We start from the raw sequence: 24,695 nt of genomic DNA, 5'->3' as shown, positions 1-24,695 counted from the left end.
CTGATTATATAATCATGATTACATGTAATCCGTTACTACCCAGTACTGCTTAGTGCTTATAAGGCAGCATTATTTTGTAACAGGCTTTTACCTTGGGAGCCTATAGTGACTTAAAATGCTGCATAAGTGGGCAGCTCACTAGGTACTGGAACAAAGCTTTTACAGATTTTTTTAACCAAGTTTCCCTGAAAGTCAGAAAAGCCAGAGATGTAGAGTTTTTATTTGCTGTCATTGTCATTTATTTTTAGGTATGTTCTTATTTCATCTCTTTTTGCAGCAAGGCCGTTTCTAGCTATAAGCGGTATTAGCTGCCGCTTAGGGCCCTTGAGTCACCAGGGGGTCCCGCAAAGCAAGGTGTTTTTTTTATATACTAAAACTTTTATATACAAATGGATGGGCCTGGATCCTGGGGTGCCTCCAAGTAGGATTTCGCTTAGTGCCCCCATATGCTCAGGAATGGCCCTGTTTTGCAGAATGTGTCTGATTCAGCTTTTGTGTTTTGTAGGTGCTGGAAGCGAAAGTTAATGAGGTGAAGATTAACGAGGCTCGTGAACACTACCGGCCCATAGCTGTCAGAGCGTCCCTCCTCTACTTCATCATCAATAACCTTAACAAGATCAACCACATGTACCAGTTTTCCCCTCAAGGTATGCCCTTGTTTGATGTAGTGTGTATGCATTTGTGTGTGAGTGTTCGTGTATGTGCATCTTGTGAGATTTCTTGTTAACTGTCTTTTTATACAGATATTTAACATAGTTTCTCTAATGTGTGCATTATCTTCTCCCTGCAGGCATTTAATGTTGTGTTCCATAAGGCTGTGCAGAATGGAGATGTCTGTTCAGATGTCTGTTCAGATGTCAAGACTCGTGTGAACATGCTGATAGATTGCATCACCTTCTCTACATTTAATTACATCAACAGAGGCTAGTTTGAGAGAGACAAGCTCATGTATGCAGCACAGCTTACCTTTCAGGTAACACACACACATATGCACACATATTATTTCCATTATATTAGACGGGCATTGTCAAAACTAAGTATTTCATAAAATCTGACCCCATTTATACCTGACATTAAGATATGTTTCAGGCGATTTGATCACTAGTGGACAGCCCTAAAAACAGGTGTAAATAGGGTCCAGAATGTTTGATTATTCAATCACTCAAACCATACTCGGAGGTACTCGAAAATGCACATGACAACATTGCAATAGAGGTGTAAACGCTAATCCTGCTCAACTGTCAATCAACAACTGTACTTAAATAAGAGTTTTAAAAGCAACTTTTTGTGTTTGATTAAGTAAGACAGTGACATAGTGATGTGTGCTGTTATGTAATTACACACCCATGATGAAATCTGATCACAGGTGGTCATAGAAGACACATTTGAGATGCAGATTACAACCAGGTGTAAGTAGCAATGTGTCTTGGCTGACCACTTGTGGTCGTATCACCTGAGATTGATGTTAATACCAGGTGTAAACAGGACCATTGTGCATTTGTGTGTATCAGTTGTTGCTGATGAGTAAAGAGGTGGATCCTCGAGAATTGAACTTCCTGTTGCGTTTCAACATTACGTCAGCCCTCTCGACTTCCTGTCCAACTCTACCTGGAGTGCTGTTAAAGTAACTATAATGACTATCACGTAACTATAGTTCAAGTTCATCTGTTCATTCACTTCATTGTCTCTGCAAATGTAAGTTGTAATATTATACTGTTTTTGTTGTGGATATAGTGAATAATCTCACGTATGAATAGGATGTGTTTTAATGAGGTAATTAACTAGTTTGTAAAGCGGTTCGTTTTGCCGGTGTTCTTTCTGTTTACGCAGCTCAAGTGGGGAAATACCCAACATATTAATTATTGGATTACATGAAGCAATTCTTTCTAGATGTTTCTTCTTCTAAAAACAGACGTTTCTCTACTTCTGGTTGTGCACTGTTAATATCTTGCTGTATTATTTTTTCTTTTCATATTTTCGTCAACATTATTTTTGAATTTAAATACACTATATTGCCAAAAGTATTCGCTCATCTGCCTTTAGACGCATATGAACTTAAGTGACATCCCATTCTTAATCCATAGGGTTTAATATGACGTCGGCCCACCCTTTGCAGCTATAACAGCTTCAACTCTTCTGGGAAGGATTTCCACAAGGTTTAGGAGTGTGTTTATGGGAATTTTTGACCATTCTTCCAGAAGCGCATTTGTGAGGTCAGACACTGATGATGGACGAGAAGGCCTGTCTCGCAGTCTTCACTCTAATTCATACCTAAGGTGCTCTATCGGGTTGAGGTCAGGACTCTGTGCAGGCCAATCAAGTTCTTCCACACCAAACTCGCTCATCCATGTCTTTATGGACCTTGCTTTGTGCACTGGTGCGCAGTCATGTTGGAACAGGAAGGGGCCATCCCCAAACTGTTCCCACAAAGTTGGGAGCATGGAATTGTCCAAAATCTCTTGGTATGCTGAAGCATTCAGAGTTCCTTTCACTGGAACTAAGGGGCCAAGCCCAGCTCCTGAAAAACAACCCCACACCGTAATCCCCCCTCCACCAAACTTCACAGCTGGCACAATGCAGTCAGACAAGTACCGTTCTCCTGGCAACCGCCAAACCCAGACTCGTCCATCAGATTGCCAGATGGAGAAGCGTGATTCGTCACTCCAGAGAACGCATCTCCACTGTTCTAGAGTCCAGTGGCGGCGTGCTTTACACCACTGCATCCGACGCTTTGCATTGCACTTGGTGATGTATGGCTTGGATGCAGCTGCTCGGCCATGGAAACCCATTCCATGAAGCTCTCTACGCACTGTTCTTGAGCTAATCTGAAGGCCACATGAACTTTGGAGGTCTGTAGCGATTGACTCTGCAGAAAGTTGGCGACCTCTGCGCACTATGCGCCTCAGCAACCGCTGACCCCGCTCTGTCATTTTACGTGGCCTACCACTTCGTGGCTGAGTTGCTGTCATTCCCAATCGCTTCCACTTTGTTATAATACCACTGACAGTTGACTGTGGAATATTTAGTAGTGAGGAAATTTCACGACTGGACTTGTTGCACAGGTGGCATCCTATCACAGTACCATGCTGGAATTCACTGAGCTCCTGAGAGCGGCCCATTCTTTCACAAATGTTTGTAGAAGCAGTCTGCATGCCTAGGTGCTTCATTTTATACACCTGTGGCCATGGAAGTGATTGGAACACCTGAATTCAATTATTTGGATGGGTGAGCGAATACTTTTGGCAATATAGTGTAGTTTATTTATCGCCATGATGCATATTTTTCTTAACGTCTTCGTTATTGTTGACAAAATTAAAATATTCTTGTCTGTAATTTTGTTGACGAGCTTAAAGAAATAGTTCACCCAAAAATTTAAATTCTCTCATTATTTACTCACTTTCTTTCTTCTTCTGAACACAAATTAAGGTTTTTAGGATAATATTTCTGCTCTGTAGGTCCATACAATGCAAGTGAATGGTGACCAAAACTTTACTGCTCCAAAAAGCACTTAAAGGCATCATAAAAGTAATTCATATGACATCAGTGGTTAAATCCATGTTGGGTCCAAACAGTTTTGGATGAGAACAGACCAAAATGTAACTCTTTTCATTATCGTTTATAGGCATGATCATGATTTCAAGCTCGATTACACTTTCTAGTGATTGACGCATACACAGAGTGGTAGATGGCGCTAGGAAGTGTAACTGAGCTTGAAATCGTTATCGCCAAGGAGACTGCTGATGTCAAGATTTATGGTGAAAAAGGAGTTACATTTTGGTCAGTTCTCACCCAAAACCGATTGCATCGCTTCAGAAGACATGGATTAAACCACTGGAGTTTTTATGCTGCCTTTATGTGCTTTATGGAGCTTCAACATTTTTGTCACCATTCACTTGCATCATATGGACCTAAAGAGCTGAGATATTCTTCTAAAAACCTTTGTTTGAGTTCTGCAGTATAAAGAAAGTCATACACATCTGGGATGGCATGAGGGTGAGTAAATGATGAGAGAATTTTCATTTTTGATTGACCTAACCCTTTAACACTGCCTGCAGACCATAAGTTTCACAGATGAGTTCCGCGGTCTGGAGCGGGACATCGAGGGTTTTCCCAAACGTTGGAAGAAAGTGGTGGAGTCAGAGTGCCCAGAGAAAGAGAAGCTCCCACAGGAATGGAAAAGCAAGAGTTCACTTCAAAAACTCTAAGACCCGACAGGATGACATACGCTGTCCGGTAAGTGTGAAATATTTCCTATGTGTTTATTAAACTATATCATTTTTCAATGATAAAATTCTTTCTCCTATCCCAGCTTAATATGCATAGAAAACTGTAAGCAAGCCACTCCCTGAAAAGTGTAAACACTGTGGTGCGATCAAAACACTGTTGGAGCATCCTGACCAGCCAGATATAGCAACACTGGCTCCACCAATGGCATTAGTTTGAGGCAAGATTATGAGTTTGTAAGAGTCAAACAATATTTTTGCAATTCCTTTTAAAGATGTTAGTGGGGCAGAAGTTTTGCTGATAATGTGTATGATGAACACAATGATGAAAGGTATGGTGTGTGTCTGTGAAGGAACATTGTGGAAGAGAAACTGCACATGCAGTTCACTGAGGGCAGGAAGATGGAGTTTGCACGCTTGTTTAAAGAGTATGGTCCTGCTTCCTCTGTGTTCTTCATCCTGTCCCCCGGAGTGGACCCTCTTAAAGATGTCGAGTTCCTGGGTTAAAAATCACACCAGCTCTTTCATCGCAAGCCAGAAGCTTCCACAGTTAACGTGTGAAAGTGAGCTTTAGGTCATTTTTGACTGCTACTGTGTAGCTTATTGAGTGTTTTTGTGCTTGCTCTAACATGCATTGCATGTTGACACTTTCTACAATAATACGATTCAAGCCATTTATGAATGCAATACTGTAGATTGTATTTTTCTAACTATGAAAAACTAAACAGAGTTGAAAGGAATATGCCTAAAAATCAGAATTGGCCTTATTTTTGTAAAAGTCTGTGTAATCAATTGAGTGTATTTCTGTGTGCATATGTTTGTATTTAATGTGTTTAGGGAAGAAGCTTGGCTTCACTATAGACCTGGGGAAGCTTAATTATGTGTCTTTAGGACAGGGCCAGGAATCAGTGGCTGAACTGGCAATGGATAAGGCTTTCAAAAGAGGGCCACTGGGTCATTCTACAGGTGTGTTTGTGGGTGTTTTATCTGTATATTATATATTTTTGTCATTTAATGCATATATCCTAATCATATGCATGTGTTAATTTGCTTTTATATTTTCTAAAACATTCACCTGGTGGCGAAGTGGCTGGGCAGTCTCAAGGAGCTTCTAGAGCATTGCTGTGAGAACAGTCACCAAGACTACAGAGTGTTTATGAGTGCAGAACCTTCTCCAACCCCTCAGGTACACATCATTCCTCAGGGCATTCTGGAAAATGTCATCAAAATTAACAATGAGCCACCCATTGGCATGCTGGCCAACCTACATGCTGAAAATCGAGGCACAATAACTTGTAAAAGTTCACAAAAGAAACTAAACTTGAAAGAAATCAAGTAAATTTTGCCTGATTCAAGAAATATTTTTCCTTAAAAATATAATCTTTCAAGTGCTGTAATTTTATGGATTGATAACTGGCATACAAATGAAAATCCACTCTAGCTGTGTCAATAAAAATAACTGTAAAAAAGCATTGGTACTATCCATGGTGCTGAAATCAGCACTCCAAAGGCTCCTGACAAACAGTTATCTGACAAACACACATCAACTAAAACTTCCTCTTGTCTTCTTGTTACCACGCTTACATTGATGAGATGCTGCCCCACGAAAGCCCTGTGCATTACGGGCTGCATCCAAACGCTGAAACTGAGTTTCTGACAGTGACATCAGACAACCTCTTCCACACTCTGCTGAAGCTGCAGTCCCAAGACTCCAACATGGGCGAAGGAGCCTCACAGACTACTGAAGAGAAGGTCCTTTGCTGAACTTTGGAAGTTTTGTTTTACATGCTACAACAGCTGAAGGCTTTGAACAAAGGTCTAAATCATGGTTATTTCAGGTGAAAACCATCTTGGATGACATCTTGGAGAAATTACCCGAAGAGTACAACATGTCTGACATCTCATCCAAAACAGCAGAGTGATCGGCGTACATTCTGGTGTGTTTCTAGGAGTGTGAGCGTATGAACATGCTTATCTACTTGGGGCCGAAGGTGAGTGTGTGTGTATGTTTGTATTCTGTTCCAGCAGGTCTAATCGGCCAATGCACAACCTCGAGGAGATTTTTAGCAGTCTGCCTTTAAACAAAGTTGTATTTACCTGGATCTGAGTTGCTACAATAGGTGCTTTCGAAGAAAGTACTAATCACTGCATTTGCCAAAAATTGCCAGGTCTGTGGCATCAAATCTTTGAAAGGAATTCATAGTAAAAATCTAGTTTACTTAATAAAAAGTAAACTAGATATTCACAGGCATAACTGTATATTCCACTTTGTTTTCCACTGTTTTTTTATGAAACATCTTTTTAATTTTGAACAGACAAATTCTGATCACAAGTCTACACACATTTGTCACAAATTGCTTTGGTACAGACGTTCACTGAGACTGCTGCACGATTTGAATTTTTCCACACTGGTCTATTAGTGTGGTGTCATTGATTTCGAATGGCATGCCAAAACAAAATTAATTTTGGTTGCTTTACATGTTGATCAGATCCTGACTAAGAGGAATATTCCAGGTTCAATACAAGTTAAGCTCAATCAACTGCATTTGTGGCATAATATTAATTTTGACTTATTCCTCCTTTTCTTTAAAAAAGCAAAAATGGAGGTTACAGTGAGGCACTTACAGTGGAAGTGAATGAGGCCAATTTTTGAAGGGTTTAAAGGCAGAAATGTGAAGCTTATAATTCTATAAAAGCACTTACATTCATTCTTCTGTTAAAACTCGTGTATTATTTGAGCTGTAAAGTTGTTTAAATTTTAATTATTACAGTCCTTTTAGGATTTTATGGTTTGTTGACATTACATCGTCATGGTAACGAAGTTGTAAAATTGGCTATAACTTTACACAGAAAAGGTTGGTAAGCTATTTTATCATTCTAAAATCATGTTTACACGCATATTGTTTATGTCTTGTGGTTATACTTGTGAAACAGTGATTATTTAACGTTCAAAAATTTGCCCCCATTCACTTCCATTGTAAGTGCCTCACTGTAACCTCGATTTCTGTTTTTTGCTCAGAAGGTGACACATCTGGGCTGCTTAGAAGATCTGGTCATGATAGCTGACACCTGGAACATAAAGCAACAGGACAGAAGAGTGCACGAGAACATCAAGGCTGGATAAAGCTATAAAACGGATGGACAATGGAGACTAATGCATATGGAAGGTAGAGCTGGGAGGTGGGTTTGTTGTCAATTGCTTGGCTAGTGTGAAAGGAATGGCTCTGATGAATATATATAGGCCACCCTTGATAGAGAGACTACTGGGGTTGGAGGAAGTAGGTCAGCTGATGCTGAGCTGTGCCTACCGCGGCCTGCCTGAACTATTGCTATGCTTGATATCCTTCTTAAAAATTTTGCCTAGGTATTCTGCTCACTAGGTTTGTGTCTAATGGTACCAATGTATATATATGCGTGTACCTGTCTGTGGGTCCTTTTAGGTATAATGATGTGTTACTCCGCTGTAGAGAGTTGGACAGCTGGACTCAGGATCTGTCACTGCCTAGTGTGGTCTGGATCTCTGCTTTATTTAACTGTCAATCTTTTCTAACAGGTAACAGGTATTTCTAATAGGTATTGCTTTTAATGCAAATTAAAATTACTTTACACCAATACACTTTATTTATATATATATATATATATATATATCAAATTAAAACATATTTTTCTCTGGGGGCATTCCCATGAAATGTTCTATTCTTCTTGGGGCCTTTTTTTAGAAATGTTGTCCCCACTGCAAGAGTTGCCCATTTTTCCAAGTCTGAAATGTGCATTTTCATCAATCATAAACACCACACACATTTGTTGTCTATGCAGCTGTGATGCAGAGTTTGGCACGCAAGAATGAATGGCCAATGGCCAAAATGAACCCGACGGTGGATGTGACCAAGAAGTTTAAAGAAAAATGTAACCAGCCAGCCAGAGAGGGAGTCTACGTCTACGGCCTTTACATGGAGGGTTTGTATCTTTCATCCAGTCACAATGCAGAAACAGCAGCTTTAGCCAGTCTTGGGCTGATTCTGTTAGCCAGTCAGAATCCCCAGCCAATCAAAATGCTCTTGCTTGTTGTATGAGTTATATGTGTGCAATTGAGTCTTAAGTCTGTGCTTGTGTCTGCAGGTGTACGCTGGGATATTCAGGGCGGGACAATTGCAGAGGCACGTCTGAAGGAATTAACTCCCAGCATGACTGTTGTAACAGTGCAAGCCATCCCAAATGACCGACAGGAGACTCACAACACCTATGAGTGCCCCGTCTATAAGACCAAACTATGTGCTAACACGTTTGTCTGGACCTTCAGTCTGAAGACTAGAGAGAGGCCAGCTAAATGGGTTCTCGCAGGGGTCGCACCGCTGCTTAGTGTCTGAGACACAAAAATACACTTAGAGATGACAGTGTTTGAATGTGAGTGTGCCTGTAGGAAGGAAATATTTTGAAAAAAGATTGTGTCTGTGACAGATAGATACAGTATGAGGAGACAGTTCACTAGTATAAGAAAAGATTTGGCATAATCGTAACACCCAGTTCAGTGGCACCAAAAAGAGACACTTAAGGAATATTCCGGGTTCAATACAAGTTCATCTCAATCAACAGCATTTGTGGCATAATGTTGGTATCCACAAAATATTATATTAATGTTTCTTTAAAAAGAGCAAAAAATCAGGGGCCTGGGTAGCTCAGCAAGTAAAGACACTGACTACCACACCTGGAGTCGCAAGTTCAAATCCAGTGCGTGCTGAGTGACTCCAGTCAGGCTTCCTTAGCAACCAAATTGGCCCGGTTGCTAGGGTGGAGTCACATTGGGTTAACCTCCTCGTGGTCGCTATAATGTGGTTCTCGCTCTCGGTGGGGCGTGTGGTGAGTTGTGCATGGATGCCATGGAGGATAGCGTGAGCCTCCACATGCGCTAGGTCTCCACAGTAACGCGCTCAACAAGCCACGTGATAAGATGCATGGATTGACGGTCTCAGACGCGGAGGCAACTGAGATTTGTCCTCTGCCACCTGGATTGAGGCGAGTCACAACACCACCACGAGGACTTTGAACACATTGCGAATTGGGGAGAAAAAAAAAAGAAAGAAAAATATCTGGGTTACAGTGAGACACTTACAATGGAAGTGAATGGGGGCCAATCCATTAATGTACAAAAACTTGCTGTTTCAAAAGTATAGCCACAAGATGTAAACAATATCTGTGTTAACATGATTTTAGTTTGATAAAATTGCTGTCTGTGAAGTTACATCCAAATTTACAATTTTGTTGCCATGACGACATAACGCCATAAACTGTAAAGCGAATGTGAAGATTACGATTTAAACAACTTTACAGCTCAAATAATGCACAAGTTTTATACATAATATTATAATTCTTCACATTTCTGCCTTTTAAACCCTCCAAAAACTGGCCTCATTCACTTCCATTGTAAGTGCCTCACTCTAACCTCCATTTGTGCTTTTTAAAGAAAAGGAGGGTTGAGTCCAAATAATTTTTTTGTGGTAATCAATATTATGCCGCAAATGGTGTCAACTGAGCTTAGCTTGTTTTAAACCCAGAATATTCCTTTTAAGTCACAATTTAAAAATGTACGAATGCAATTGCATTAGATTATCAAAATATAAAAGCAAATGGACTCTGCAAACAAATGCTGCTTAACCTTTTTTTTTTTTTTTATTAACTATGGACATGTACTGTACATGTCAAAATGCAATTTGACCTTATTAAGTGTGCAAATACTTTTTGGGGCCACGTTATGGTGGCTTGCTGAAAGGAAATCCCATCATTTAATCAAGAGCCAATTGCCTTTTTGGCAAAGGCATCACTTTGTCTTTCTGCTCTACATTGAGCATGTGCATTAGCTGAAGCAAAAAAAACTACAACAAAAAAAAACATTTAATATATTTGGCTGATTTCTGCAAGAGATGCAAAAATGTTGACCCATTGTCAAAGTTGATTGGTGATTTGACATATAATTGAAACTTGCTTGGCACACACAGATTTAAGTCTTTCCTTATTTAGGCTGATTCAAGGGTACTTGACTAGAAAATAGTTATCCAGGAGCGATACCAAGATTGAACTGACTTGCTTCCAAAAGACTTTGCAGATGGAGGTTGAGGAGAAAAAAGTGTCTTCTTAGTTATACAGTATTTTCCATGTTATTCTTTCAGATTTAAGCTGTCTTGTGTGTGTACAAACCCTAAAGTGTGCACTTCATTTAAAAGATGCAAATAATCTTGTGCAGTGTTGTAAATTAAGCATTCTGTCCTTTATTAATTTACACAGTTGTGCGTTGAATTTAACTCTTGTAATATTCACATTATACAGCATAAATATAATACAAACCAATATACCCAAGGAAGAAAACATTCTAACCAGCTGTTATGGGCTGCATTATATAAAATACAGTGTCAAACATTTTAAAAAAATGCTTAAAAACAATTCTGTGAACAGCACTAGTTTTAAAAAGATGTTTTAAAGTGTTTGTGCAAAAGATCGCAATAGAATCATATCCCTCTCTTGCTCTCTTCCCGCACTGGCATGTGTCCTGGCCATGTCCCAGAAGCACCCCTAAGGCAAACCTGCTTCGGCCAACTTACTGAAACATGAGACATGATTTGGACCATATCACAGGAAACTGTTAAGTCAAAGCATGCTGTGATCACAGCTAATGCCCTGCCAGGCTATGCTACAGTGTGAGAATTTAGAGCTCTATCAAATACACTGATATGTCGCAATGCTCAGCCTCCAGGTTCCAGCCTCCCAATCTTATTCATTTTCACGCTCTAAATCTGGTGGCCCTAAGAGAATAAACTAGTAAATTAAGAAATGCATACATTTTTCTGCTCTTTTTTTGTCTATTTTTTATTTAATTTTATCTGATACTAGGAAGACAGTGTGTTTCAATGCATCTCATTAATTGTGGATTAAATGATTAATACTTCTAACTAACTTTGGTTAAAACATGCAGTCCTTCTACACATGAACTCATGTGATGTTATACTAGAGTGTGCGTTTTTATGGATTGTGTTAAAATGTGTGTTTTTGGAAGGCCAGGGAGCACAGCTGCTACAACAGCTAAAGGTTGGGGGTTTTACCTTCACCTGCATCTCTCGGATCAAATTATCTAGATAAAGTCATACAGCTAAAAATAAATAACACTGCTACAGCTGGAGAGTATAAGAACCAGCATATCACGCAGGTGGTGTTTAGTCCTAAAATGACATTGCATCATAGAAAGAAATGAGAAAAAGCATCTGAAACACAAAGTGTACAAGGCATTCTGAGGGCCAAAAAACTGCGAGTTTGATCATATGAGCAATTCACTTGGATTAAAATCTTGTCAAATTCAATACTGAGACAATATCGCAATACTGACAGTTCAAATGCTTACTTGGCTCTCAAGGGACAATGTGTTGTTGAATGTACTAAACTGTGAATGGCTGATATGGGTTAGAATAATGTGATATTCTGAGATGATGACCTGTTTTAATGATGAGGCTTTGCAGAGTTCAGTTCAAGTAAAGATTCTTCCTGAATACCAGGAAATTCATAGTTAAGTAAATAAATACATTACATATATAAATCTCAAATAGGTGATATAGGGACAAAAAACGAGCTCATTGCGTTTGATTACCAATGCGTATCTTTTAAGAAACATGCAAAAAAATAAACACTGCATTTTTTTCCCAGCATGCATCTTTCTTTCATTATCATGGTTGCATCATTCCATTTACATATTTACTTAAAAAACACACACACAAAATAACCTTTAAATAGATTCCTACAGAGTTCATGCTAATGCTTCTGTTTACCTGCTTTTGTTTCACTACTATATTTGATTGGTAAATATATGGGACAGGAAAGGTAATTTTCAAGTTCTTTGCATAAGACTCGTTTTGTTTTGCGTTCTCTACCCTGAGCTGTTACTGTGAAGGGAGGAGGTTGAGCTGTAGATTTTGTTCTGTCTACGCATAGTTACACATTAGAAGCCTATAGGAGGATGCCCCCTTCTCTATAAGGCCTTCTTACTTAAAATGCAGATTATAATCATTCAAAGCTAACAATAATTAGAAATTATTAAAGGGATAGGTTCAGCCCAAAATAAAAATGGTCATCATTTACTCATTTACCCTCTTCTTTCTTTCTTCCATGGAACACAGGCGTTAGGCAGAACGACAACCTCAGTCACCATTCACTTTCATTGTATTTTTTTTTTTTCTGATACAATGAAAATTAATGGTGACTGAGGCTAACATTCTTCCTAGAAAGTCATATGGGTTTGGAACAACACAAGGGTGAACAAATGATAACAGAATTGTCATTTTTGGGTGAACTATCCTTTCAAAATTGATCTTATTTTCCCCTAAGAATTCTGCCTTTAATGGAATTGATATTTTGCTTTACTACCAGTTTGTAATATATTAAAACTATAATATTTGATCATATGTTACTGCCCTGGAAGTCCAGGATCGGAGGAGGGCCTGTGGAGCCCTGAAATGCCGCTGCCAGGTGGCGAATCTGGGAGGGATGCTTGTCTGTTGGACAGCTGAAGAGATCTTGGCTGCTGTGATGCCAAGGGCTCATTTTCCATTGGCTTCAGCACTAGCTCTGCCCCCCACTCTAGGTCTGTCACCAGTGGGGTCGTTGTGCTGACATCGTAGGTCATCTCCTTGGTAACAGCAGGCATTGAGTCTTTGGCTTTGGTGCAGGCCTTCTCCTGATCAGGATTCTGCATAAAAAGCAGACATACTGAGATGACAAAAAAATGCAGTATAACCAGAGCACACTGCATGGAAAAATGTAAGAGACAGTATGAGGATAAGATGTGCCATTTGTAGAAATTGCAACACTCAATATGGCAGCTGTAGGACTGTAAGTCCTGCCTTTCAGTTAAAAGTGCCAAATGCCTTTTTTAATAGTCACTGACCAATTTTTTATTTATTTATTTTTTTAACCCAAGAAAGTGAATGTGTACTGGACCAGCCTCTTTAATAAGTGTGATTTGAGTTAAATACCATTTTGTCAGATTTTATTGCTGATTTGAGATGGTTTTTTAAAGCGCAATCTTGACCTACAGATTTAGAGATTTCAGTCTTTTCCCATTTAAGTAGATAGGAACTGTACTTGCATTCTTAAGTTACTCCATGAATCACATCCTAAATCACTCTTTTACAATTGTTTATGATCACTTGGTACTACTGTTTTTAATTAAGCAAGCTCCACGTGACAGGGAATCAGAGGGAGAGAGTTGCGGTGAATTGGTATGTTTGTCACCCTTCTACCATTATGTATCAGCAAGTGTGTTGTACCTCCGACTGAAGAGAGCGAGATCTCAGCGAAACAGTCTGCATGTATGACTCACTTGCCAACACATAATGGTGGAAGGGTGACAAACATACTCTCTTCCTCTGATTGCAATTGTGATGCCGGCTTTACCCAACACTGCCAGTAAGAGAAATTATCAACCATGATTCTCATTCTTGACTCATTTTGTTACAGGACCCATCAAGATGGTTTTTATGTATATATAAATAAACTTTACAAATGCAAAATAACTGTATTTTCGAGTTGATAACTGGATGCCATCCCCTGAATTAAACTATGAATATAGTGTGGATATGTGACAACACTGTAGAATACTACTGTTTAAAACTTTTATCGTTGCATACTATTTCGTGTACTTAAAAAAAAAAGTCAGTATACAGTATTTACTAGAAAGTATGCAATAAGCAGTACACCAGTGTTGTGGTAAAGACCACCTAAACCGAGACCAAGACCAGAGTGTATCGAGACCGAGACAAGACCAAGACTTTGAGGGGTTGAGGCCAAGTCAAGACTAAGGCCAGACCAGTACGAGACCCACACTGCATGACACATTTATGATAAAATGTGGAACATGCAAACCATAGGCACTCCTCAAATTGATCTGAAAGATCCACATTTCCATAAAAACAAAAGTTGTGCTCAAAAGTTTGCATAACCTTGGAGAATTGGTAATATATGTACCATTTTTAAAGAAAACATGAGTGAGCAGGCAAAACACATTTCTTTATTTCTTATGGGATTCATATCCAACTGTAGGTTATAACAGAATGGCACATAAAACAAAACATGCCAACAAAGAAAAAAATGAAATGACCCCTGTTCAAAAGTCTGCATACCCTTAGTTCTTAATACTGTGTATTGCCCCCTTTAGCATCAATGACAGCGTGCAGTCTTTTGTAATAGTTGTCTATGAGGCTCCAAATTCTTGCAGATGATATAGCTGCCCAAATATCTTATATATATATCTTGGCAAAATGTCTCCAGGTCATGCAAAGTCTTTGGTCGTCTTGCATGAACCGCACGTTTGAGATCTCCCCAGAGTGGCTCGATGATATTAAGGTCAGGAGACTGTGATGGCCACTCCAGAACCTTCACCTTTTTCTGCTGTAACCACTGGAGGGTCAACTTGGCCTTGTGTTTAGGGTCATTGTCATGGTGGAAAGTCCAAGAGCGTCCCATGCAGAAGAATGCAAATTGTCTGCCAGTATTTATCTTGCCATCAATTTTCACAAGATTCCCCATGCCTTTAGAGCTCACACACCTCCAAAACATCAGTGAGCCACCACCATGCTTCAAAGTGGGGATGGTATTCTTTTCACTATAGGCCTTGTTGACCCCTCTCCAAACATAGCACTTATGGTTGTGACCATAAAGCTCTATTTTGGTCTCGTCACTCCAAATTACAGTGTGCCAGAAGCTGTGAGGCATGTCAAGGTGTTATTGTAACCGGGCTTTTTTGTGGCATTTCTGGCAACTCGACCATGCAGCTCATTTTTGTTCAAGTATCGTCGTATTGTGCTCTTTGAAACAACCACACCATCTTACTTGTGGGTTTTTCTTTGTATCCGAACAATTCTTCTGGCAGTTGTGGCTGAAATCTTTAGTGGTCTACCTGACCTTGGCTTGGTATCCAGAGATCCCCGAATATTCCACTTCTTAATAAGCGATTGAACAGTACTGACTGGCATTTTCAAGGCTTTGGATATCTTTTTATATCCTTTTCCATCTTTATAAAGTTCCATTACCTTGTTACACAGGTCTTTTGACAGTTCTTTTCTGCTCCCCATGGCTCAGTATCTAGCCTGCTCAGTGCATCCATGTGAGAGCTAACAAACTCATTGACTATTTATACACAGACACTAATTTCAATTTAAAAAACCACAGGTGTGGGAAATAAACCTTTAATTGCCATTTAAACCTGTGTGTGTCACCTTGTGTGTCTATAACAAGGCCAAACATTCAAGGGTATGTAAACTTTTGATCAGGGCCATTTGGGTGATTTCTGTTATCATTATGATTTAAAAAGGAGCCAAACAACTATGTGATAATAAATGGCTTCATATGATCACTATCCTTAAATAAAAGACCACCATACGATCAGTCAATGCCAAAATTTCACAATTGCTGCCAGGGTATGCAAACTTTTGAGCACAACTGTATATATATATATATATATATATATATATATATATATATATATCCAAAAGTTTGGAATAATGTACAGATTTTGCTCTTATGTAAAGAAATTGGTACTTTTATTCACTAAAGTGGCATTCAACTGATCACAATGTATAGTCAGGACATTAATAATGTGAAAATTACTATTACAATTTGATTTTTTTTTTCTTAAACTACTTCAAAGAATTCTCATCAAAATATCCTCCACGTGCAGCAATAACAGCTTTGCAGATCTTTGGCATTCTCGCTGTCAATTTGTCCAGATACTCAGGTGACATTTCACCCCACGCTTCCTGTGTCTTGTTGGGCACTTCTCACGCACCTTACAGTCTAGCTGATCCCACAAAAGCTCAATGGGTTTAAGATCCATAACACTCTTTTCCAATGATCTGTTGTCCAATGTCTGTTTCTTTGCCCACTCTAACTTTTTCATTTTGATTTTCTGTTTCAAAAGTGTTTTTTCTTTGCAATTCTTCCCATAAGGCCTGCACCCCTGAGTCTTCTCTTTACTGTTGTACATGAAACTGGTGTTGAGCAGGTAGAATTCAATGAAGCTGTCAGCTAAGGACATGTGAGGTGTCTATTTCTCAAACTAGAGACTCTGATGTACTTATCCTCTTGTTTAGTTGTACATCTGGCCTTCCACATCTTTTTCTGTCCTTGTTAGAGTCGGTTGTTCTTTGTCTTTGAAGACTGTAGTGTACACTTTTGTATGAAATCTTTAGTTTTTTGGCAATTTCAAGCTTTGTACACCCTTCATTCCTCAAAATGATGATTGACTGACGAGTTTCTAGAGAAAGCTGTTTCTTTTTTGCCATTTTTGCCATAATATTGACCTTAAGACATGCCAGTCTATTGCATACTGTAGCAACTCAAATGATATAATGGCAAGTGGTTTTCTAGTACCAAATTAGCAATTTAGCATGATTACTCAAGGATAAGGTGTTGAGTGATGGCTGCTGGAAATGGGGCCTGTCTAGATTTGATCAAAAATTACTTTTTTCAGATAGTGATGGTGCTGTTTTTCACATCAGTAATGTGCTGACTATATTTTGTGATCAGTCGAATGCCACTTTGGTGAATTAAAGTACCAATTTCCTTCCAAAACAGCAAAATCTGTACATTATTCCAAACTTTTGGCCGCCAGTGTATATATATATATATATATATATATATATATATGTGTGTGTGTGTGTGTGTGTGTGTGTGTGTGTGTGTGTGTGTATCAGTGTACCATGAGAAATGTCTTGACAAAATAATCAAAAGGCATTGCAGAGGTGAATTTTATGTGTGTGAATTTGCCTTTGTTTTCTATGAGTAAACAAATACAAACAAACACAGGAGATTAATTCAACTTAACCATCTTTATTCAGCACTCCTTTTCCAAGTTTTACCATCCACCTAAAACAATAAAATTTTTGTACAAGCATCGCATCAGGTTTTCTGGACGATTCTTCCCCTAGAAACCATCAAGTAAAGAATACAGTGCATCCGGAAAGTATTCACAGCACTTCACTTTTTCCACATTTTGTTATGTTACAGCCTAATTCCAAAATGGATTAAATTAATTATTTTCCTCAACATTCTACAAACAATACCTCATAATGACAATGTGAAAGAAGTTTGTTTGAAATCTTTGCAAATTTATAAAAAATTAAAAACGAAAAAATCACATGTTCATAAGTATTCACAGCCTTTGCCATGACACTCAAAATTGAGCTCAGGTGCATCCTGTTTCCACTGATCATCCTTGAGATGTTTCTACAACTTGATTGGAGTCCACCTGTGGTAATTTCAGTTGATTGGACATGATTTGGAAAGGCACACACCTGTCTATATAAGGTCCCACAGTTAACAGTGCATGTCAGAGCACAAACCAAGCCATGAAGTCCAAGGAATTGTCTGTAGACCTCCGAGACAGGATTGTATCGAGGCACAGATCTGGGGAAGGGTACAGAAAAATTTCTGCAGCATTGAAGGTCCCAATGAGCACAGTGGCCTCCATCATCCGTAAATGGAAGAAGTTTGGAACCACCAGGACTCTTCCTAAGAGCTGGCCGCCCGGCCAAACTGAGCGATCGGGGGAGAAGGGCCTTAGTCAGGGAGGTGACCAAGAACCCGATGGTCACTCTGACAGAGCTCCAGCGTTTCTCTGTGGAGAGAGGAGAACTTTCCAGAAGAACAACCATCTCTGCAGCACTCCACCAATCAGGCCTGTATGGTAGAGTGGCCAGACGGAAGCCACTCCTCAGTAAAAGGCACATGACAGCCCGCCTGGAGTTTGCCAAAAGGCACTTGAAGGACTCTCATACCATGAGAAACAAAATTCTCTGGTCTGATGAAACAAAGATTGAACTCTTTGGCCTGAATGGCAAGCGTCATGTCTGGAGGAATCCAGGCACCGCTCATCACCTGGCCAATGTCATCCCTACAGTGAAGCATGGTGGTGGCAACATCATGCTGTGGGGATGTTTTTCAGCGGCAGGAACTGGGAGACTAGTCAGGATCGAGGGAAAGTTGAATGCAGCAATGTACAGAGACATCCTTGATGAAAACCTGCTCCAGAGCGCTCTGGACCTCAGACTGGGGCGACGGTTCATCTTCCAACAGGACAACGACCCTAAGCACACAGCCAAGATAACAAAGGAGTGGCTCCAGGACAACTCTGTGAATGTCCTTGAGTGGCCCAGCCAGAGCCCAGACTTGAACCCGATTGAACATCTCTGGAGAGATCTGAAAATGGCTGTGCACCGACGCTCCCCATCCAACCTGATGGAGCTTGAGAGGTCCTGCAAAGAAGAATGGGAGAAACTGCCCAAAAATAGGTGTGCCAAGCTTTTAGCATCATACTCAAAAAGACTTGAGGCTGTAATTGGTGCCAAAGGTGCTCAACAAAATATTGAGCAAAGGCTGTGAATACTTACGTACATGTGATTTTTTTTTTCTTTTTTTTTCGTTTTTTATTTTTAATAAATTTACAAAGATTTCAAACAAACTTCTTTCATGTTGTCATTATGGGTTATTGTTTGTAGAATTCTGAGGAAAATAATGAATTTAATCCATTTTGGAATAAGGCTGTAACATAACAAAATGTGGAAAAAGTGAAGCGCTGCGAATACTTTCCGGATGCACTGTATATCAATATATCTTTAGCTCTCTCACCCAAGTGAGGGAGAGTTACCACAGTGTGTAGCGTTTATGTCAGAGCTGACATTCGCTAAAGTTGATGTAACGTAACTTTATATACATTAGCTACATAGCTTTAAGTGGCCTGTCTCATCATTGTTTATCACAAGCAAAAACATAACTTAGGAACAACAATTTGTCACTACATGCCCTGTCCCCTCAATCTCTCACAAAGTTAACACTGCATTAGCTACATCCCTCAATATACAGTATGTTAACTAAATTAGGTAGCTTGTGCACCTAGCTAGGTGGCAAATAGCTGGAAAGCAACTGAAACTAGCACCCTAAAAAACAGTAAATACATAGGTAGCTAATATGTATAGCTAATACCTGCTAAATCTCTTTGGGTGAGGGGTGAAGATGAGTTTAGGTACAGATGCGGGATGTGGGATATTCCACTTGATATCTCTGATCTCCGACTAAAGGCATTCCAATGCCATATGCTCGGAAGATGACGCTGAAGGAAACAAAACTGCTATGCACCCGTTAGCTTAGCAGGTGTTTGACTGTAACCAGGATGTCTCCTAGCAACCCAACTGATAAACAATCTGCAACGCCAGCATTTGTGCTACAGGTGTACGATTATCAAAAGAGAGTATAATTTACCATGTTTTGAACACCTGCTATTCTGCTAACGTTTGTTAAACAAGCTTTAATGTCATGTAATGTAGGAACTTTGACTAATTTATCAATATTATTTAATAAAAGTGAATGTTTATCACTTATTTTGTATATCTTCCTGGGTGCCGACAAGATTGTGTGACATCACGCTCCTGCATCTCGGATAAATCAGAGTTTAAAATTTAAAGTTGTAATTACGACTTCAAGTGGCATTCCATTGCACTTTTCCCAGTAGGAAGTTGGAAAATCCGACTTTCCGAGTTGAATGGAATGCAGCAAGAGGCAGATTGCTAAAGCTAGCATCACTTACACTTAGCTTACCTTTCTTTATGCTTCCTTTCTAAGTGCCGATAAAAGTTTGACATGATCCCAGCCATCAGTAAGCATTGCATTACAGAATTTACATACTGCTGTGTTTTCTTTTGGACACTTTTTTACAGATGAAATCTTTGTGGTTTAGGTCAGTGTTTCTCAACCTTTTTTCTGCCATGGCACACTTTTTACAATTAAAAAATCCCATGGCACACCACCACTATCCCAAATAACCATCATCCATAGTTTTCATTTTCAAGAACTTGTCCATGTTTTCTGTCTGTCTTAGTAGCGTGAACTTGTAATGTTTGAAATTCGGCTATACAAAAAATGCAAGTAACATAGGTAAGCTGTGTAATGAGGTCACAGATGCCAAGAGCGCTAATTGGAAAATGAAAAACCAACAAATTTGTGTCTTTTCCAATTTGAAGATTTGTTCTTGCAAATTAATTCTTGCAATGGTACAGCAAAAAACTTTTTTTATTATTTATTTACTGTATTTTCTGGAAATAAAGTCGCACCTGACTATAAGTCGCACCGGGTCAAAATCGCATTGTTGATAGAGAGATAAAAACACACAAGTCGCACTGACAGAAGTTGAATTCTGCAGGCACTAGGACCCAAGAGCAGCCGTTAACAGTAACAAAAATGTCAAATTAGAAATGAGTCATGTTATTGCTTGCATTTGAAGTTTTACATCCAGTCACAGTAATGATGTTAACAAATAAATCAGACAATGCACAGGCAATTTAGTGATATCCCTGCAATTGTGGTCTTGACCGGTCTTGAAATAAAATCCAGAGTCCTCTTTGTCTGAGACCGAGACAAGACCAAGTAAAAATGCGGTTGACTGAGACCTTCAAAAAGTGGTCTCAAGACCGATCTTGTGTAATACAACACTGCAGTACACTAGTTTTCCATTACAAACACTGCCTGAGTTACCTGTGTCTGTATGGCATTGACTGGCTGGACTGGTTTGTGGTACTCTGGGCTGACGGCCACAGTGCTGTACGCTGGAGGTCCCAGAGTACTCTGCCTCTGGAGCAACTGCAAAATAGCCTGGATGTCTGATGTCATCTGAGCTTCCAGTCTACACACACAGATACATACATGCAATACAATCTGTGACCAGCAGATGACGGTAGGCACCATTTTTATCAATAATACAAATTCTGAACATAAAGGTTGATGGTTTAACTAAAAATACTCTTAATTTATACTTTCATGTGCCCCAATTTATCTCTACTTCTTTCTCCCTTTCTCTCACCTGCTAAGGTGTTCTTGCAGTAGATCCAGTCTTTGCTCCATTTCCCCAAATGTGATATCACTTTCACAGTCATCTCCTCCCTCTCTGTCTTGAGATTTCGCTGAGTCATCTGCATTCCCAAAAGGCCATTCTTCAACACACACGTCTGGAGACACACAAAGTCCCAGTGCTATTAATCACACACACACACACACACACACACACACACACACACACACACACACACACACACACACACACACCACACACAAATACTCAAAATTAAATATTATACAATTAAATATTAAATTAATACTATAACACGTTTTGCATAATTTGGCAAAATTACAGCTTGATTGGAAATGACGGCCAATAAAAATACTCTGCTCATAAGAGCTATTCATCTTAAATTTTCTCTATTTTCTTTAAACCTCACTTGTCTTGCAGTTCATCTCAAGCATGATCTACACTGACACTTTTGTCAACTTGGGTAGCAAGTGCAGTTTAGTGCACTAACTTTTGTTTAAAATTGATTGGAGTGGATGCCACAACTGTGAAGACAGACGTACTGTAATTTTTGAAAGAATAACAAATATTGAAATGGATTGTTTATTTCGCTCTTTGTTTAGACGATCATAGATTTAAATGTAATCATTTGTATTTTTTAAATGGATTTTCATAGTTTAATATTGAAATTCTGGATCTGGGACAAGGCTAAAACTGTAGAATCTGTCCATAAAAGGCATTTGAAAAGTACACTTGGTTAAAAGTTTCCAAGTTAGTTTCAATGTGATCTTCATTTAACAAAAAGAGAAAAGTTTAAATCTGTTTGTTTTAATAGATATCAACCCCTGGGACATTAAATTGCCTCAAGTTAAAAAAAATCCCTAATTCACCTTATAATCAGCTGTTTGTTCCCATGAATACGTGTCGCCACAGTTATAATACATACCAATTCAGGATTACACCTTTAAAGAGTATAATGCATTAAAAACCCAAATTTCATATCATGTGTTATAATGCATTTTATGAAAATAATTCTGATCCTGGATGCTGATTGGTCAATACAGCATTCCAGCTGTGCTAAAATAAACATTTTAGTCACAATAGTATGACATGAAACTGTTCAATTTGCTACTGTGTATATAACTGCGCAGCATTCACTTAGGTTCAGAAGTTTATTCATTATTAACACATGGAAGATTTACATCTTACATCTTCATTTTTTTATTTTTTTATTATTATGTTGTTACTGTTTTAGAAAACCAATAAGACACACAAAGACATGCTATTTAGTGAATTTAGCCACAACTGAAGAGGTTGCTAGCACAGCTTCTTGTAATGTACATTACCTAGTTGCTTAACGTAAGAACAGTAATGTTTTACAACTGTGGTGATAATTATGTAAGAAAAGATGTGCATTATAAGGCATTATGCATACCTTTATAATACATTAAGAATGCCTTCATATTGCCCATGCTTCAAGTAACATGTAACCCTATTGTTTTACTGTTAAAAACCATTAGGAATGAATTTCATGTTGTGTGTTATACCTTTGTGAAACAGATTGTTTTCAACACAGTCTTTATTGTATGTGTTAGGGATGGTGTTCAGGTTGACAGGAAAGGATTGATCCAGTACCCCCAAACCCAGTGGCCTCACTGTCTCTTCCTCACCCTCCTCATCCTCCTCCTCCTCTCCCGGCGGTGTGTGAACCTCTTGCTCTCTCCCCCTTTCCCTGTCTGGCCTGCTCGGTCTGTTCAGAGTACCTGAGGGAACACAGAGTCCTCACAGAATTACACACATGGTTACCGCGAATGTTCTCACGGTCATATTTCTGAGTACACTTTGAATCAACAAAGAGAGCTGGGGGAGCCAGGGAGAGAGAAAGACATTTGGCTGGGATAAATAATCCAAACAGCAGATTATACAGGGACAGGGGATAAAAACAGTTCTTGACCGTTCAGGTGAAATCTGGCTCATTGCAACCACACAATAACAAACATCTGTCTGTGGCCAATAATCACCATGGCAACAGCTTGAAACCCAGCGGGAGAGAAAAGAGATGGGTGGAAAAGAGGAGGGGAGGTGATGGAGGGGGGTGAAGGGAAACAAAGGAGGGGAGCCGGAAAAGGAGAGAACAATGAGGGAGAAGTAGAATAAAGCGAATGGTAGAAAATTAAAACACCAGTGGGGCAAATTTATTTAATAGTTGCGCCACTTTTGAGGTATTTAACATAAAACCCAGCATCTTATTCACTAACCTGCAATCCAGTTTAATCAGGTGCTAAATGCACTGAAACTGTTCTGTGCTGCAAGTATTACAAATCATTTCTCCTCTCTATGTAAATTAAGATAATAGATTGCACCTTATTCACAAAAGTCATTGCTACTTTGTGTAGAAAGCAGGCTGTAAACATATTTCTTTAAAAAAAGATGTTTGTGTGGGGCACAATTCATTCTTAGTGAATTCTCCCAAAATGTGAGCAGAAAAAAGTGGTTTGGAGGAGACGGTCCTGACCTGCAAAGTGTTTTGTCTTAAAGCAGGGTTCAGTTTTGACGTCTGGCTCTTCTGTGTCTTCTGAGTCACTCACTGCTGTGTAGAGGTTCCTCTGAGGACCCGTGGCACCCTGCCACACAGAACAAACAGCATCCCTTAGAGCAAAGCATTTAACACACTCCAACTTTATTTACTGCAACAACATTAGTGAAGGGAAATTTGATTGGCTGAGCTACTGGAATTGCTCCAATCACTCATCTGCCTCAAGACAGCAATGGGGTTATAGGCCCTATATAAAAGTGTTTCATATCTTAAAACCAAATTAAGAACATAGCTGTCAGCTGTGAACAGCATTGTGTTCTTTGGTGTGACAGTGTGTTTGTTATATATGTCCAATAAGGGGCCATGTTATAGGGGAGACTGGGGGTAGTTGTCACACAACAGGCCCGGTTCTACGGGGGTGCTTGTGGATGCTAAGCAACCTCAAACGATCCTTAGAGCACCCTCAATTGCAGACCAGGGCAAACTGCTGCAAACGGTTTGATTTATCATGAACGTTTTTTATTAGATCTTTCATTTATCTGGCTTTGGGACCTATTGCACATTCACAAGCTTTTAATATGCTCAGGGTTGCCAGATAATAGATGCAACACCCCAATCAGAGAATTATACTTGCACAAATAGGAAATATTTCACCTTACGTCATACTTAATTTATGCAATCTGGCAACCATGCATGCGAGTGCATGCTCTCTCTCTCTCCTCTTCGGAATAAAAACTTAAAGTGTATATACTCAATAGTGCAATATTATGCTCAAAGAAAAGTGTGATGCAGTCACTCCGTGTCCATTCTTGATGCTGCGTGTGCTGTTTAGTGCCAAGACTGCGAGCAAACCTTTTCAGTGATGAACTTTAGTAAAATCCCAATAGATCTTTGCATCATTCGCACATGGAGGGGACACAATGGAATTTCAGAATATTTTATTTTACTATTAAACCAGACTCCTGATGTAGAGTGTTAAATTGAATACTAAATTACCACTATATTGAAGTATGGTAAAATAAACAATTAATACTCAGTCTTAATTCAGTTTTACTAACACGTGATA

The 24,695-nt window shown here is 39.2% G+C and overlaps 1 protein-coding gene, 1 long non-coding RNA gene and 1 pseudogene across 4 annotated transcripts in view; 2 read left to right on the top strand and 1 right to left on the bottom strand.

Moving 5' to 3' along the window:
• LOC127449532 (dynein beta chain, ciliary-like) overlaps positions 1-11,168 on the top strand; it is a 39,865-nt pseudogene extending 28,697 nt beyond the window's left edge.
• Positions 5,055-7,233, top strand: LOC127448950 (uncharacterized). The gene is made up of 4 exons (XR_007898611.1): positions 5,055-5,189; positions 5,311-5,409; positions 5,817-5,975; positions 6,062-7,233. It is a non-coding gene; the product is annotated as an uncharacterized LOC127448950 (long non-coding RNA).
• LOC127448924 (potassium voltage-gated channel subfamily H member 7-like) overlaps positions 10,414-24,695 on the bottom strand; it is a 117,356-nt gene continuing 103,074 nt past the window's right edge. For 2 of the 3 annotated variants that reach the window (XM_051711879.1, XM_051711880.1), the window contains 5 exons: positions 23,609-23,717; positions 22,641-22,856; positions 21,109-21,277; positions 20,784-20,931; positions 10,414-12,948 (listed from right to left, as the gene is read on the bottom strand). In XM_051711879.1, coding sequence (XP_051567839.1) covers positions 12,667-12,948; positions 20,784-20,931; positions 21,109-21,277; positions 22,641-22,856; positions 23,609-23,717 — 924 coding nt within the window. In that variant the 3' untranslated portion in view covers positions 10,414-12,666. The remainder of the gene's footprint in view (positions 12,949-20,783; positions 20,932-21,108; positions 21,278-22,640; positions 22,857-23,608; positions 23,718-24,695) is intronic. The other variant, XM_051711881.1, reaches the window with a different exon arrangement.

This window comes from Myxocyprinus asiaticus, chromosome 12 (assembly GCF_019703515.2).
Source record: "Myxocyprinus asiaticus isolate MX2 ecotype Aquarium Trade chromosome 12, UBuf_Myxa_2, whole genome shotgun sequence".
Lineage (NCBI taxonomy): Eukaryota > Metazoa > Chordata > Actinopteri > Cypriniformes > Catostomidae > Myxocyprinus > Myxocyprinus asiaticus.
This window is presented reverse-complemented; position numbering and strand designations above follow the sequence as displayed.